Source organism: Sorex fumeus, unplaced genomic scaffold (assembly GCF_029834395.1).
Source record: "Sorex fumeus unplaced genomic scaffold, SorFum_2.1 ptg000048l, whole genome shotgun sequence".
Classification (NCBI taxonomy): domain Eukaryota; kingdom Metazoa; phylum Chordata; class Mammalia; order Eulipotyphla; family Soricidae; genus Sorex; species Sorex fumeus.
The window spans coordinates 7,991,985-8,008,672 of NW_026606105.1; the positions used below are offsets into that span (position 1 = coordinate 7,991,985).

The 16,688-nt window shown below is 57.8% G+C and overlaps 1 protein-coding gene across 1 annotated transcript; it reads right to left on the reverse strand.

Moving 5' to 3' along the window:
- Positions 1 to 529: 529 nt before the first annotated feature.
- Positions 530 to 16,688, reverse strand: CLEC2L (C-type lectin domain family 2 member L). Its single transcript, XM_056124063.1, has 6 exons — positions 16,490 to 16,688; positions 8,125 to 8,199; positions 5,538 to 5,704; positions 5,134 to 5,234; positions 3,574 to 3,686; positions 530 to 644 (listed from the first exon to the last, which is right to left on the reverse strand). Exons 1-5 carry the CDS (start codon positions 16,671 to 16,673, stop codon positions 3,575 to 3,577), a joined length of 639 nt encoding a protein of 212 aa, XP_055980038.1. The 5' UTR covers positions 16,674 to 16,688; the 3' UTR covers positions 530 to 644; position 3,574.

Genomic DNA, 16,688 nt, shown 5'->3' on the forward strand with positions numbered 1-16,688 from the left:
CAATTCTTGACCAACTAGAATAGAGGATCAATATCAAAACCTGGAGTGTGTGGTGCTGCCGGGGACCCCCAGAGCTGCACCCAGCAGTACTCGGGACCACGTAGCGCTGTTGGGCCAGATGCAAACCAGGCCCGCACCCTCGGGGCTGTAGTCTCCCAGCCGTGGGGCCAGCTTCTACTCAGCCAGCACCCCATCAGATGGTGCCAAGATGAGGGAGGCGACGCGACCCCCCCCCCCCCACGCACACACTCGCATGCGCACACACGCACAGGCACAGAGTAAGTATGTGCTTGGCCGAGGCTGCCCGAGCATGAAGCAAAGGAAGACATTCATCTCTGCTGGGCCTCGAGAATCGCACCAGGTCCCCTGGAGACGCATCTTCGGTGACGGCGGCTATGGCTGTGCTGTGTGGGGGCTGTCCATGAAGAGACCGAGCTTCCTCCCCTTCCGCCCTCGTCACGCCGGGCCTGTGGTGCATGGCCAGACGCGGGGCAGAGACAAGTCGTGGGAAGCAGTCTGCACACATCGACTTGGCCCCAGCAGTTTTTTTTTCCCCCGTCTGATGCGCTAGAGGTTCCAGGAAGAAGGGGGTGGTCGTGGAGGACGCTGCTGTCCCAAAGGCCACCAGGAGGCTGGAGCTGGGCCTTAAAGGGAGAGAAGGACACACGTCAGTCTCTGAACTCTCCATGACCGTGGGCACCTTAGAGCGACATCACCGGCAGGAGGTCTGTTCATTCGTGACTGACCTCAGGGACTCAGTCCCCCACAGCTGAGCTATTGCAGGTCTGCCTGGCCGTCACTGGGCTCAGATCTCTGGAGCCTTAGGAGTGGGGGCAGAACCCAGCGCTGCTCCCACCCACACCAGGATCCCGCTGTTTCACGACCGGCCTCAGAGACACACTGGCAGCTGATGCCCAAAGCCTCTGAAGCATGCGGCTGCCTGTGCCGTCACACACCACCTCTATACTGCACGGAGCTGAGAGGTCAACAGAAGGCACTGCACATCTCGTAGGGATGTTGAGTAGAAGCCCACCAAGCTCAGTGAGTGGAAATACTCAGAAGGCTCAGTGAGCACCTCGCAGCTCGTTGGATCCTCAGACAGTGACTTTAGTGAAAGGCCACTGCGAGATTCGTGATGTAACAAGCAACTTTAGATTGTGAATATCAAATTATTTTGTGCAGCTGAGGGAGCAGGTGGGGGGGTGGGAAACTGGGGGCATTGGTGGAGGGAAGGTCACGCTGGTGGTGAGATTGGTGGTAGAACACCGAATGCCTGAAACAACTGCAATATGAACAACTTTGTAGATCCTGGTATTTAAAATAAAATTTCATACAGAAAGAAAAGATAAAGTTGTCCAGAAAAATCTGCCTTCTGGGGCTGGGGGAGACACTCCTACCACAGGGCACCCCAAAAGCCCTGTGAGGACAGGTCAGGGTTCAGATCCTCCCCGCCAGCCCTTAACCTCGGTGAGCTGGTCCCTCAGGCCCTGGAGGGCTATGGGGGAATTCTTCCAGCAAACAGGCCTCATCCGCTGAGCCCTAAGCATGGCCACATGGGGAGAGACGTGCCCCATCTGTGCGCCCCCCTCCCCCACACACACACTGTCCCAAAGGCCAGCTTAGGATGCCCGAGCATGCTCCAGCCCTGACCCCTGCCTGGGTTATAGAGGATGGTTGGGACTGTGGTAATGGGTTCGAATCCTGTCCAGGGAGTGGCCACCCAGACTTCGAGCTCCGCAGTCTCAACTCTGGGAGTTGGGCTGGCCGGGGTGGGGGGGTCCTCTCAGGAGGAATGAGATGCTGGGGTAATAGTGCAGTGGGTACAGCTCTTGCCTTGCATGCAGCCGACCTGGGTTCAATCCTCGGCACCCCATATGATCCCCCGGAGCTCATGGAGAGTGATTTTTAGTGCAGAGCCTGGAGGAAGGCCTTAGCACCTTCATGTATGCCCCCCAAACCAAAAAATAAATAACAAAAAATAGAGGATCCTTGGGGCTGGAGAGATAGCACAGCGGGTAGGGCGTTTGCCTTGCACACGGCTGACCCAGTTCGATTCCCAGCATCCCATATGGTCCCCTGAGCACCGCCAGGAGTGACTCCTGAGTGCAGAGCCAGGAGTAACCCCTGTGCATTGCCGGTGTGACCCAAAAAGAGAAAAAAATAGAAGCTCCTTGCAGGTGGCTGTGCAACAGGAATGGGGAGCGGGCTGGGGACAGGATGGTCAGTAAGTTCCCCTGGTCCAAGAGAGACCAGCATGGCAGCCGCCTCAGTGCTGCCTCCCATGGCCGGTGAGGGCACAGCAGGCCGGGGTGGCTGGGGTTTCCCAGAGGCTGGGCTGGGTTCCACAGACGGGGTGCTTTTATTTCCAGCTCAAGTCTCCTGGTAGGGGGAGACCACATCCGGAGCCACGGGTGGGCCTCTACTCCGGGTTCCTTTACTCGAGGGATTCCCAGTTGGGGTGTGGCCCCGGGAACCCGCCCCTCCGCAGGAGCGAGAGGGTGCCTTGAAAGATGCGGGCCAGAGCTGGCAGATCTCGGGACAAGACGTCAGAGCCAGAACAGGAGATGGTTCCAAGGGCTGCGGCGCAGGCTTGGCCAGCAGGAGGCGCAAGCGGGAGCCCAGGAGCCTGGCACCACGGGACAGGCCCACCTGCCAAAAAAAAAAAAAAAAGAGGCTCCCTCTGACACTCAGGAGCCCTGGGCACGTGTTTGTGCTGGTTCCTGCCCCTGACACATACACACACACACACACACACACACAAACCCACATCTACATTCCCCCCACACACACACACCCTCCACACACACACACACACACCCGCCAACACCCACACAAACACCCACACCCACATCTACACACACCACACACACCCACACACCCTCCACACACACACATACCCAGAAACCTTCCCCCACACACACACTCTCCATACACACACACAAACATACCCACACCCACATACCCACATACACATGCACACACAACACACATACATACCTACACCCACATACCCCCACACACACCCTCCACACACATACACACACACATATCCACCACCCCCCCACATTTACCCACGTGCGCACACATGCACCCGCATGCTCACGCACACACACACACACACACACTAGCCGCGTCCCTCCCCTCCACGACCCAGGAACAAAGGGTCGCAGACTTCGCTGGACGCCAGTCACGTCTTTATTCTAGCAGCGACCCTCCGAGAGCACCAGGGACAGAGCAGGGGCGCCGCAGAGGACCCCAGACAAGGCAGAGGGTGGGGCTGCGCTCTCCGCCCTGCTCCCAGCACCCTCCACAGCTGAGGTCGATGAGGTGGGAAGGTTCCGGACACGCCGAGGAGGGGCATGGAGGGCAACTGAACTTGAGGGTGCAGCGGACGTGTGTGTGAAGGAGTTGGGGGGGTCCTAAACTACCGAGAAGGTGGGGGTTCACTGCCGAGCCACAGGACCTGCCCGTGGTCCCGGAGACGGGAAGCTGGGCCAGGAGAGGGCCCTGGGTGCTCCCCCAGGCTCCGCTGGGAGAGAAGGCGGGTGGGTGCCCGAACCTGGCCCGACCCACCTCACGTGTAGGCCATCTTGCTGCACACCCAGGGCCGGGTCATCAGGCACTCGGTGGACACCAGCCGCGTGGGCTCCACGAAGACACACTCCCCCAGGCCCGCGACGGGAAACCTGAGGCCGGGAGAGAGGGGGCCTCAGAGTCCACCCCACAGCCCGCGCCTGACTGGCTCTCCCAGGAGCCGCCCTCCAGGCCGGCAACAGCCACCACCCTGACTTCCCTAAGCCTGGACACCCCCCCACACACCTGGGGACACACACACACCATCACCACCCACCTGGGGTCAGACACCCACCTCCACAGCACACCTGCGACAGCCAGGACCACCACGAACACACACAGCGCCCCTCGAGCCGGCCCAGGCCATGCCTGCACTCACCCTACACTCCCCATCGGCTCCGAGAAACTTCCACCCTGCTTCCCACCCACCCATCATGCCCCAGAGTCCCTGGGACCCTGAGTCCAGCTGTTCGGCCAGCGAGTGCTCTCTGCTGAGCACTGAGCACCCTCCAGAGGAGCAGTGGTCCCGCAGCAGGGCCCTTAACCTCCAGGACGTGCAGTTCCCTGGGGGTTATCTGGGCTCTGTGTGTGCAGGAGGCGGAGGTGGGGTTCTCTCAACCCACAGAAGCACTTCCAAGTCTCAGGGGCAGTCCCAGGGGTGCTGGGGAGACCCTGCGGGATCAAACCCAGGACTCTCACAGGCAGAGCGGGCACTCCACCCCCCCCCCGCCAGCTCCCTCCCAGACCCCCAAGTCACTTCCTAACCGCCCCCACCAAAGCAGTAGCTGGGGTCTCCCGACAACACACATCAGAATGACCACAGCAAAGCGGGGGACAGGGCCATCTCAGGGTCAGAGAATGTGACCCCAGAAGCTTCCAGAAGGAGAGGAGAAGGCCGACTTCTTCAGACGCCCGAGTGCAGGGCAGACAGCCGACGGCCAGCGTCTGGCCTTCCTGCCCTCAGCTCCGATCCAGCACCCACCGGACACCCGTGGGTGCTCATCCTGGCAACAGCCAGACCCTGTGTGTGCCTCAGAACCTCTTCCTGAAGCCTCTGAACTAGAAGGTTCTTCCAGAAAGCTGGCCTGCATTCCGCCCACCGCGCCCCGCACCGCCTCTGTCCAGTCACTCGGCCCTCACCCCGCCACCACTGGCACCAGGACCCCACGCAGCGGACACCTCCCCTCGCCGTCCCACTGGGGCCGCAGAAGTCCCAGCACCGTGCACCCATCACCTGCACACGTGGGGGTCTTCCCAGAGCAATGCTGGAGTGCCGGGTTCAGCTCCCCTTGCTGTCATAGCAGAAAGGTGGGGTGCCCCAGGGCCAGCCCCCTCCCTTGCAGCTCAGGTCGCCATGGTGTGGCCAACACCCGTCCAGGCAGGGCCCCATGGCAGCAGGTGGGCGGGCCCCAGGAAGCGCAGCCCCCCAGCCAGGCTGGGCTGGAGGCAGGGGGCGCCCTGCATCCGGGAGGAGCTCGGCGCTGCAGCATGCAAAGCAGTGGTGGGGGGAGGCCTCTCCCGGGACCACGCGTCGGTGGGAGAAGATGAAGCTCGGCTCACATCTCCGGGTCAAACGGGTCCCCGTTGACCCAGTGGAACTCGTCCCCCACTCGGCGCAGGCCGATCCAGGGCTCCCGTCGCGTGAACTTGAACATGAATTCCTGCACGAGACAAGCAGGGAGACCCCGGCATCAGCGAGTCCCAGTCCCGGCGCTGGGCTGGGCTTGGTCTGCAGGGACGCCCCCCCCCCACCTCCCCAGCCCCCAAATCCCGCTGAGAAGCAACGCCCAAGCCAGGGGCAGCCCCCGAGTATCCTGGAGGTGGCCCCCCGGGGCGGGAAGGAGAGAGCGGGCAGCTCGGCAGGCGCACGCCTTGCAGGATCGAGCGCGCCTCGATGCCCCCGAAGGTCCAGCCCCCTCCCACCCCCCGCCCCGGCCTCGACCTGACCGGCGCCCGCCGCTCACCAGCTCCTTCTCGCTCTGGATGACGGCCAGCGCCGCGCCCTGCAAGTGACACTGCTGCCGGCCGGTGTTCCAGTCCCGCGGCTCCTCCGAGAAGTAGTAGCACTTGCGCCCGTACAGCAGCCAGTCCTCGGGGCACGGCGCCTCGCACTTGATGCAGCCCTTGGATGCTGCGGGGGACAGGGCTCAGCCTCCGCCCCCCCCCCCCCGTCGGCCCCCAGGCGCCCCCCACGGCTCACTACTCAGGTGCCTCCCCCAGGAGGGCCACGCGGCCTCTCCTCCTCCAGCCCACTCTCGATCTGTCTCTCTTTCTCTATCTCTCTCTTTGTCTCTCTCTGTCTCTGTCTCTCTGGGTGTATCTCTCTGTCTTTCTCTGTCTCTCTCTGTCTCTGCATATGTCTCTCTATGTCTCTCTGCCTCTGTCTCTGCATCTCTTTCTCTCTCCCTGTCGCTCTGTCTCTCTGTGTGTCTCTGTCTCTGCGTATATCTCTCTCTGTCTCTCTCTCCATGTCTCTGTCTCTGCATGTGTCTCTCCCTGTCTCTCTGTCTTTCTGTCTCTTTCTGACTCTGTATCTCTCCCTGTCTCTTTCTGTCTCTATCTCTGTGTGTATCTCTCCCTGTCTCTCTCTGTGTCTTTCTTCTCTGCCTGTCTCTCCCTGTCTCTCTCTGTCTCTGCATGTATCTCTCTCTGTGTCCCTCTCTGTCTCTGCATGTATCTCTCCCTGTCTCTCTCCCTGTCTCTTCCTGTCTCTCTCTGTCTCTCTCCCTGTCTCTCCCTATCTCTCTCTGTCTCTCTCTGGCCCTCACACCTTCAGCAAGGCCCCTGGGCCTGCGCCCCCTCAGCCGTGGCACTCACACACGCCTGGGATTGCTTCACAGTGCTGGGGACAGCTGGCGGTGGTGCTGCTGTGGTCTTCCCATGTGGCAGCCCCAGGGAGCGAACTCACAACCTCATGCTTCCAGCATGGGCCCCTAGACACACTGAGCTGGTCCCCAGTCCCTGCAGAGTTTCCATTCCCAGTCCCAAGTTGTCCTCCTGCCACCCAGCCCCACGGACTCAGCCTCTGTAGGGATCCAGGGCAAAGCCAGGTGCCTCCACCTGCAGCTGAAGAACCTTCCATGCCTGCAGCTGCCCGGGCACTCACAGCCCTCTGCGGGGGTGCCCTGCAGCCCCATCTCATCCGGTGTGGCTCTCTGCAGGGGTGCTCTGCGGGACCCTGTCTCCATCCTGCCTGGCTCACTCGGAGGGTCCACACCACCACCAGACAGATCTCACACGAGAGTCACTTTCAGGTCAGTGTCCTGGGTTTTGGAACATGTATAAATTGCCTTTTAAACCCAAATGCCTGTCTCATGACCTGGGGGAGAGGGCAGCTGGGACAGAGAAGGGATCACTAAGTCAATGATGGTTGGAGGGATCGTTCGGGATGGGAGATGTGTGTGGAGAGTAGATAAAGGACCAAACGTGATGGCCTCGCAGTATCTGTATTGCGAACCATAATGCCCAGAAGTAGAGAGAGAGTATGGGGGCAATTGTCTGCCATGGAGGCAGGGGGAGGGTGGGAAAGGGGAGTAGCAATACTTGGGGACATTGGTGGTGGAGAATGTGCACTTGTGGAGGGATGGGTGTTTGATCAGTGTATGACTGAAACTCAAACATGAAAGTTCTGTATCCCACGGTGATTCAATAAATAATAATAATAATAATTTTTAAAAAACCCAAATGCATAATCTCATTTTCACAATTGTCCAATCTTGATATATTCCCCCACATAATAAAGATGTCATATGAAGTACCCCTGCACAATCTGTAGCTTTCTTTTCCCTTAGTTTTGGAGACGCAGCAGTGATCAAGAATCACACCCAGGGGGCTGGAGCGATAGTACAGCGGGTAGGGTGTTTGCCTTGCAGGAGGCCAACCAGGGTTTGATTCTCTGTATCCCATATGGTTCCCTGAGCACCGTCAGGAGTAACTCCTGAGTGCAGAGCCAGGAGTAACCCCTGAGCATCGCCGGGTGTGATCCAAAAAGAAAAAAAGAAAAAGAATCACACCCAGGGCTCCAAATGCTCAGCCCTACTTGATTCCTCCAGCACTGTGGGGACAACTTCTGAGCACAGAGCTGGGAATAAACGCCAAGGACCAATGTGTGTGGCCAAAATCACACACTTCCAGAGAAAAGAACAAGACAGACAGGTGCAGGGGCGCCGCTGTGGACATGGCTGACCCGGGCTCCATCCCAGGCATCCCATCGGGGTCCCCGGACCTGCCAGGAGTGATCCCTGAGCACAGAGGCAGGAGTAAGCCCTGAGTACAGCTGGATATGACCCCCCCCCCCTTCCAACTTTCCCAGGTGGGGAAAAGGTGGCCTTTCTCACGCTCAATGCTTGGGTGACTTCTTGGCCACCCTCCGTGGAGATCTTACTGGGAGCTAAAATGCCTCCTCTCAAAAGGACACTTCACTCTCTAGCGGCTTTGGTCCCCCACAGAAGATGTGACCTGCCTGGACACTCCTTATTCTGCTAAGATGGGCTCGCCCCCCCCCGACCCACCCAGACTGCCGGAATCAGGGCGCCCCTGGCAACAGCTCACCCAGGATGCTCATCACCACCAGGATCGCAAACAAGAGGACTGCAATGGCACCCAGCAGGAGACGGGTGGTGGTGTCTGGGGAGGAGAGAAAGGGGGGTCAGCGCAGGGCATCCCCGTCCCCCCAGCCTACCGGCCAGCACTGCCCTCCTGCCCCCCCACCCTCATGGAGAAGCTCGGGACGGGGCAGTTGAGGCTGAGCGTGCTGGACTCAGCCAGGTCTGAGCCCGCAGACAGCCACAGGGACACAGGGACAGAACCCGGCTCCAGGCCGCCTGCCACCCGTCTGGACCCGCACACTTCTTGCCGCGGTCTTGCCATCCCGCTGCCCCGTCCAGCTCCCGAGATGAGCCCATCCTTTATCTCCCTCCACTGTGGCACAACCCCAACCCCTTTGCAAAACCCAGCCATGGGCCAGAGTGATAGTCCAGCAGGAAAGGTGTTTGCTTGGCATACGACAGACCTGGATTCCATCCTCAGGATGGTCACCTGAGCTTGGCCAGGAGTGATCGCTGGGCACTGCCGGGTGCGGCCCAAAATCCCCAAGGGAAGAAAACGTGGTGGCTTCCCAGACAGCGGCTGCCCAGGCTCCTGCTGACCTCTGCACGGCCTGTCCCCATCGCCAAATCTCCCTTGACCACTGACTCTCCTTTACGTCCATGTAACTATTGTTATCTCTTGTACATCTAATTTTATCTTTAGTGAAAGAAATGTATATATGATACATGATACATATATGTGTATATATGTGTGGGCTGGAGCGATAGCACAGCGGTAGGGCATTTGCCTTGCGTGCAGCCAGCCCAGCTGAGCCGGGTTCGATTCCTCTGCCCCTCTCAGAGAGCCCGGTAAGGTACCAAGAGTATCTCGCCCGCACGGCAAAGCCTGGCAAGCTACCCCTGACATAGGTCATAGGCCAAACACAGTAACAACATGTCTCAAAAATGGAGCTGTTACTGGGCCCGCTTGAGCAAATCGATGAACAACGGGAGTGTTTGTTATATGTGTATATATATGTACATAATATATAATATACATATCTTTAGGGGCTAGAGAGATAGTACAAGGTTAAGGCAATTGCCTTGCATACGGCCAGCCCCAGTTTGACTCCCGGCATCACACATCACCCTGAGCACAGAGGCAGGCTTACTCCTATTGGGCTCAGGAGACCCATAAGTGATGCCCAGATTGAACCTGACTCAGCCCTGTGCAAGGCAAAGGGCCCCACCCCTTGTACTATCTCTCTGGTCCAAAGTCCTGTTTTTGTTTGTTTGGTTTCTGGGTCACACCCAGCAATGCTCAGGGCTTATTATTCCTGGCTCTGTGTTCAGGGATCATTCCTGGCCGGGCTCGGGGGTTCATATGAGGTGCTGGGGATCAAACCCAGGCAGGCCGCATGCAACCCTCCTGCTGGACCATGACTCCAGCACCCCAAATCCCCCCTTTTTTTTTTTTTGCTTTTAGGGTCACACCTGGTGACACACAGGGCTTACTCCTGGCTTTTCACTCAGGAATTACTCCTGGCAGTGCTCAGGGGACCATGTGGGATACTGGGAATTGAAACCTGGTCGGATGCGTGCAAGGCAAACGCCCTACCTGCTGTGCTACTGCTCCAGCCCCTCCAAATCCCTTTTTATTTATTTACTTATTTAATCCCTTTTTAAATCAAAGCTATGAGTGAGCATATGGGAATGCAGAGCCCACGGTCCCCTGTTGGTTCACAGACAACTGAGAGGAAAGGCCTAGAAACTTTCATCTCTTATTTTAGTTGTTAGATTTTTTTTTTTTTTTTGCTCTGCATTGGACCAGATGGTGGTCAGAGTCAGTTCCGAGCAGTGCTCAGTGGAACGTGCAGTGGGGAATCCAACCCAGGTCTCCCCAGATGCTCAGTCCACTGTGCTGTCTAGCCCATTTCTTTCTTTCTTTCTTTTTTTTTGTCCCCTAGACCACACGATGTTCAGGGTTTCCTCCAGGCTCTGTGCTCAGGGATCGCTCCTGGCAGTGTCCAGAAGCCCAGATGGGAGGCCAGGGACTAAGCCTGGTTCAGTTGTGTACAAGGCAGCATCCTACCTGCTGTACTATCGCTCCGGCCCCTGTTTCTTTTCTAGAAACTTCCATAGCATTCAACATAGCCGACACATCTAAGAGCATATTTCATTCACAAAGGACTGGTATAGTAGCCTGGTCCTGCATCAAGGACCCAAGAAACCCACATCAAACATGGAGAAACTCCAGGAACCGCGGGATTGATGCTATGTGGAGAACTGGATTACACGACTGAAACTGTTAGATGCCAATTTGTTAAATTAGTGAAAAGCAACTTCCACACGCTGCTGGGCCAGGGGAAGGCTGAAAGTCTGCAAGCATCAAGTTCCTGGGACGTGCGTGACGTGTGGCTTCTCTGTGTTCAACCAGAGATGTCATGTATGACGGCTGTCCACTCGCTGCATGGACGATCCAGGCTGACCCAGCAGCTCGCTGTTGAACAGGATGTGCAGATCCTAACCCTGAGCCACGGAGAGAAACCGCTGCCCGCTTGGTGCATGGCTATGACCATGCCCGATTTTCTTTTCTTTTTGGATCACACCCGGTGATGCTCAGGGGTTACTCCTGGCTCTGCGCTCAGGAATTACCCCTGGCGGTGCTCAGGGAACCATATGGAATGCTGGGAATCAAACCCGGGTCGGCCGTGTGCAAGGCAAACGCCCTACCCGCTGTGCTATTGCTCCAGCCCCCATGCCCAGTTTTCTTGTTTGGCACCAGGATGTGTGGCAAAAGCTCTCAGTTCATCTCTAGTCCCATCTGTCGCTTTGAACGTAACTGTAGACACTACTTCAGTTTTTGAACCTAATCCATTGTCAAATGGATTAGGACCCACTGTGATCCCTGGGTCCATCGCGATGAAATAATCTTCTGTCCTACTCCCAAAAGTTACAAGACTTGAAGAAACAAACAAAAAAGCACAGTGTCCCTCCCACAGACAGAGCCAGACCACTTCCAGAGCTAACTCTTTTAGCTCAAGAATTAGGGGGAGGCCGGATAGGACAGTGGGCAGGGTGCTTGCCTTGCATGGGTCAAACCAGATTCAATCTCCAGCATCCCGGAGGCTCCCCTAAACCCCACCAGGAGTAATCCCTGAGTGCAGAGCCAGGAGTAACCCCCTGAGTATGGCCAGGCATGGTCCAAAAGACCAATAAATAAATAAATAAATAAAAACTAGGGTCAGAGAGAGTACAGTGGGGAGGGCATTTACCTTGCACACAACCAACCAGATTTGCTCCCAGGCACCCCACAGGGTCCCCTGAGTCCTTCCAGGAGTGATCCCTGCACACAGAGCCAAGACGTGTGACTTGGCTTAAACCCTGAGCATTACAGGGTATGGCCCCAAAACAAAACAAAGTCATTTACTCCTCCCTGTAGAGTTTTTGTGTCTTCTAAATCACTGATTTCTGGGGCTGGAGCACAGCGGGTAGGGTGTTGCCTTGCATGCAGCCAACCCAGGTTCAATTCCCAGCATCCCAGATGGTCTCCCGAGCACCGCCAGGAGTAATTCGCGAGTGCAAAGCCAGGTGTAACCCCTGAGCATCGCCGGGTGTGACCCAAAAAAGAAAAAAAATAATAGAAAAAATAATAAATCGCTGATTTCTTCCAAGCCACAACACTTTTCTGCTGTTTCAGTCTGTGGGTACCAGATTCTGGCTCTCCTGTGTTCTGGGGTCAGTGTCGCTGAGGAAATGTGGGGAAGGGACCATCAAAACTCCCTTAGTCCCAGGGGCTGGAGCGATAGCACAGCAGGTTGGGTGTTTGCCTTGCACGCAGCCAACCTGGGTTCGATCCCCAGATTCCCATATGGTCCCCCAAGCACCGCCAACAGTAATTCCTCAGTACATGAGCCAGGAGTAACACCTGTGCATCATCAAGTGTCACCCAAAAAGCAAATATATATATATGCATATATATATATATATATTTCATGGTCTTGTAGCTTGTCGGAGGTGCCATGTTGCAGTTCTTCTGGTCCCCAGTGAAAGTGGAGTCTGCCCACCATGGCCTATGGGCACAGCGCACTGGACAGACAGAACTGGATCCAAAAACATACCTGAGAGTTCCACACCCCATCCAAATCCCTACTTGTGAGCAGCTGGGCTGGGGGATCAATCTGAAATAGCATCAAGCTTGTTGGGAGAGAAGGGAGCAGGGGCAGTGCTCACGGAACCGCAACATTAGGGGGTGTTCACAAAGCCCCTGAGATTTGGGGTCTCACTGGCCTGATCCATAAGCAGATCGGCTGCTCAGACAAGTTTTTTGACCTGCACCCAAGCACCCAAAACTCATGGAATGTCTGAAGAGGAACGGAGATGTGGTGTCCGGCAGGGTCCAGGCTGAGCGACACGTTCATAAGCCCGGTTCTCACATGCCACCCTGCAGATGACCTCTTCCACAGCATCAACGGAAGTGAAGGACACCCAGGATGTGGATCAAATTTCTCATATGTAATGCAGGTAGCAAGGAGTACTCCTAGGAATGCGTTCATGCCCCTGCAGGAGCTGTACCCGTCACAGCACTCACAAAAATGCAACTGTAACAGGCGAGGATAAGATGTTGCAGCCAGTATGTCTCCCAGTTAGACTTTACCAGTTACTTTTGTTAAATGACTGTTGCATGTTATTTTTCTTTTTAATTTTTTCCAAGAATCCTTTTTCCATGCAGTGGACGTGTTAGGCGTAGTCTGGTGGGGAACTTGTGTTTCCAAGAGTGCAGGATTTTTTTTCATTCAAGTTTCGACAGAACAACTGAAAAATCCCCCAGCTCCCCACTCACACCCCAGCCCTCCCCCCTCTGAGATCCACAGCCAGGTCGTTAGGGGTCAAGGCCAAGCCCATATGCTCATCTGGATGGTTCTACACAAGCCACTGTAGTTTGGTCATCAGAAAATGCTTGGGAAATTTTGCCAAATGCGCGTGTGTGGTTTTGACCAGGAAATTGTGGGTTTGTACCTAACTGAGAAGCTTTCCACATTAAAAATTAAGAATTGGTGAGCACCGGAAAAATCCATACCCTGAGGTCCTCAGGATCACTCTGTCCCACCCTGCAGGCCCCCTGGCACCTCTCCCCACTCCCATGCATGCCAGAAATAGCTCCATCACCTCATCTTTGCAGTACCCAGAAGGAAGCTCAGGGTCACCTTTGCCAGCATCTCCCCAAGACTGTTCTAGAAGGTGAACCCCACAGGAGAGAAGGCCTTATGATCGGAACTTTCCATTTGACTATTTATGAAGTCAACGGTTTGGGGGCCAGATTCATAGTACAGGAAGTCGGGCTCTTGCCTTGCAGGGGTTCAAGCCCCAGCACCCCACATGGTCCCCAAGCACCGCCAGCAAAAATTTCTGAGGATAGAGCCAGGAGTATTCCCTGAGCCCTGCTGGGTATGGCCCCCAAACAAAAACAAAACCAAAAATAACCAAAAAAGTCAACATTTGGGGGCCGGACTGGAAAAAAACTGCTGCAAGCCTCATACCAGGTGGCCTGGACCCGATACCAGATGGGTCAGATCTGATGCTTCTGCTCGCCGTCTTCCTGTATGGCCCTCTACTGTTCAGGGCTCTGAAGGGTGCTAGAAATAGCCAAATGGGGGGCTGGAGCAATAGCACAGCAGGTAGGGTGTTTGCCTTGCACACAGCTGACCCGGGTTCGATTCCCAGCATCCCATATGGTCCCCCGAGTAGCACCAGGAGTAACTCCTGAGTGCAGAGCCAGGAGTAACCCTTGTGCATCACCGGGTGTGACCCCCCCAAAAAAGCAAAAAAAAATTTTTTTTTAAAAAGAAATGGCAGAAAAACCATCCCCCACCCCTGCTAAGGAGAGTCCTGCAGACTGGGGCTCTCCACCACCTTTAGGATCCCACAAACCCGTGATGGGGGTAAAATGTCACCGTCTGTGCAGGGAAAGGAAGGAGCCCTGGAGGCGCACACAGACGAGACGGGGGAGTATGAAAGCACGCCCTGTCTCTGATGAGCCTCACACTGCAGGGGCCACTTTCCTGTCAGAGGTCCCTGGTAGCACACAGGACGGGGTGGGCATCCTGTGAGACCCTGGTCAGGATGGGATGGGCAGAACCCACAGGCAGCTCTTGCCTTGCAGACTACGGAGCACAGCCTGAGCCCTGCATGCCACGTTCCCCCGAGCACCACTAGGGGTCACTCCTGAGCACAGAGCCAGGAATAAGGCCTGAGCACCCCCAGGTGCGACCCAACCTGTCCTCCTCCAGAAAAAAAAGACCCTCAGCTTCTTTCTGAGTCGCAGGTGCCTCTCGGATGAGGGCCTCTGCCAGGGTGCGTGGGATGTGTGGGTCCCGGTAGATGCTCCATGCACAGGGCGCCTGGCTAGGTAGGACATGGCCCCTCACTGTTTGGCTTAGTCCAGTCAAAAAGACGCTCACGGGAGGAAGATACCCCCCAAAAGCTCCAGGGTAGACTCTGAGTTCCAACCCGGACACCGTGGGAGGTAACCACTGTACTGCCCTGCCCTGAGCACCACTCAGAGCCCCCAGTCCCTTAAAAAAAAAAAAATATATATATATATATATATATATATATATATATATATGTCCTGAGATTGGTTAAATGAGGTCTGCAAACCCCAGGGTCCCCAGACCTGGTTAGCCCACCCCCTCTCCATGCCATCATGGTGCTTCTCATTGTGGGGTACACAGCGGGCCCGGGCTTTTGGGGCACCCTCAGTCTGTGCAGCCCTGGGAGGGAGGACCACTGTTGAGCTTAGCAGGAGAGGACTCCGGGGTTCATGCAGGCTCAGTAGCCAGCCAGCCCATGATGCTGGACAGCGTCCACTGCACTCGGGCCCTCCTGGGTCCCTTAGGGCCAGTCTCGGGGTTTGGAGAGCGCCCCACAAGGACTTGGGAACAGAGACCCCAGATATGAAGCCCAGAATCACTGGTCTCTGGCGGTGATCTCTCAGGGTCACCATCAGGGGCTGGAGGGGGCGGCAGGGCACGAGCCATTGGGTAGAAGGTCACAGGAGCACATGGAGGCCCAGAGCGGCTTCTCTGCTGGGGTCCGTCCGCACAAGCCCCAAGACCCCCCCGCCCCAGGCTGGAGCAGCAGCAGAGGACTATGGTGAGGACGGCAGGCAAACCAGCACCCCAGGACAGCCTCCCGGGATGAGGGACACAGGGCAGGATGACCAGGTGATAGAGGAAGACAGTCCCCAGCGGGCGCCTGGACGTCCACTCAGCGGGGGCCAGGTGACGGGTGTCGCCCCCCCACATTCTTCTCGGCTCCCACCAGGGCTGAGCCCTCGTCCAGCCCCCACTTCTCGCTTCCTTTATCCCGAATCACCATCCGGGCTGGTGTGAAGGATTGGGGTGCAGGACCAGTCAGGACCTTGGGTTCCATCCCCCCAAGCTGTGACCTCAGGGCACCACCAGGACTGCCCCCCCAAACCCCAAACCTCACTAGCCAGAGACTCCAGGGCGCCCTCAGACTGTCCACATGCCCGGCCCGCCTATGTCCGCCCCACCAGCTTGTACCCCATGCCCCCCTCACCTGGCCTTCACCTGACCCCTCTCCCCCAGGGGGGCTTGTCATCTCCCCCCAAGGAACCGGCTAGCACGGGTCCCAGCGCCCCTGAACCCGTCCTGCCTTGAGCCAGCTGCACCCCTTCTTTTTTCTCTCCAGGTCACCTAAGAGGCTCCGGGAAACCTTCCTGGCTTCAAGGTTGAGAGATTCCCACTCCAGGCGTCCGGCCCTTGGACCCAGGAGCACAGAGGTCCAGCCCTCTCGCTGACCGGCTCCCGCGGCTCCCAACAAGCCGGTAGCCACAAGTTTCCTCCAAGTGGGCAGAGAACTGAGCTCTGCTTTCGGGCCCCCCGCCCCACGTGCCTAGAGCCGACCACCCAGGGGGCTTCCCGTCGTTCCCCGCTGCTCTGCGAGACCCCAACATCACCAGCCGCCCGCCCCCCACTTCCCTCGGGGCAGCAGTACCGTCCCTGTCCCCGTGGCCTTTGGTCCCTTGGTTCAGAGCATCCTCGCCCGTCCGCAAACTCCAAAGGCTGGCGGGGGACGTCCCCGCGCCCGCGCCCGCCGAGCGCTCGTCCAGCTACACTCAGGAGGACAGCGGGGCGCAGAGCGAGCAGCTGCTCCCAAGGTCAACGAGGGACCCGAGTCAAGGCTGTCCGGCGCGTGTGTGTATGTGGGGGGTGTCCCGAGCTCGACCCTCGCGCCCCACCCCGATGCGGGGCCTCCGCGATCGTTGCGCCTGTCGGGGATGGGGGCGGGGGGTGGGGTGGGGGACCGCAGCCGGGCGCCCCCGCCGTCCCCCGCGGGGCCGGCCAAGGTGACGGCGCGCTTACCCTCCAGGGCCGCCTTCCAGCTGTGGCTGCCCTCGTAGCCCGACCCCGATCGCCGCAGCTGCCCCTCGGCGGCGCGGGCCTCGGCCTCGGCGGGCGAGCGCGGCCGGGACGCGGCGGGCGCGGGCCGCGCGGCGGGGGGCGGCGGCGGGCGGGTGCGCGCGGGGGGCGAGCGCGCCGGCTCCATGGCCCGCGCGCCCCG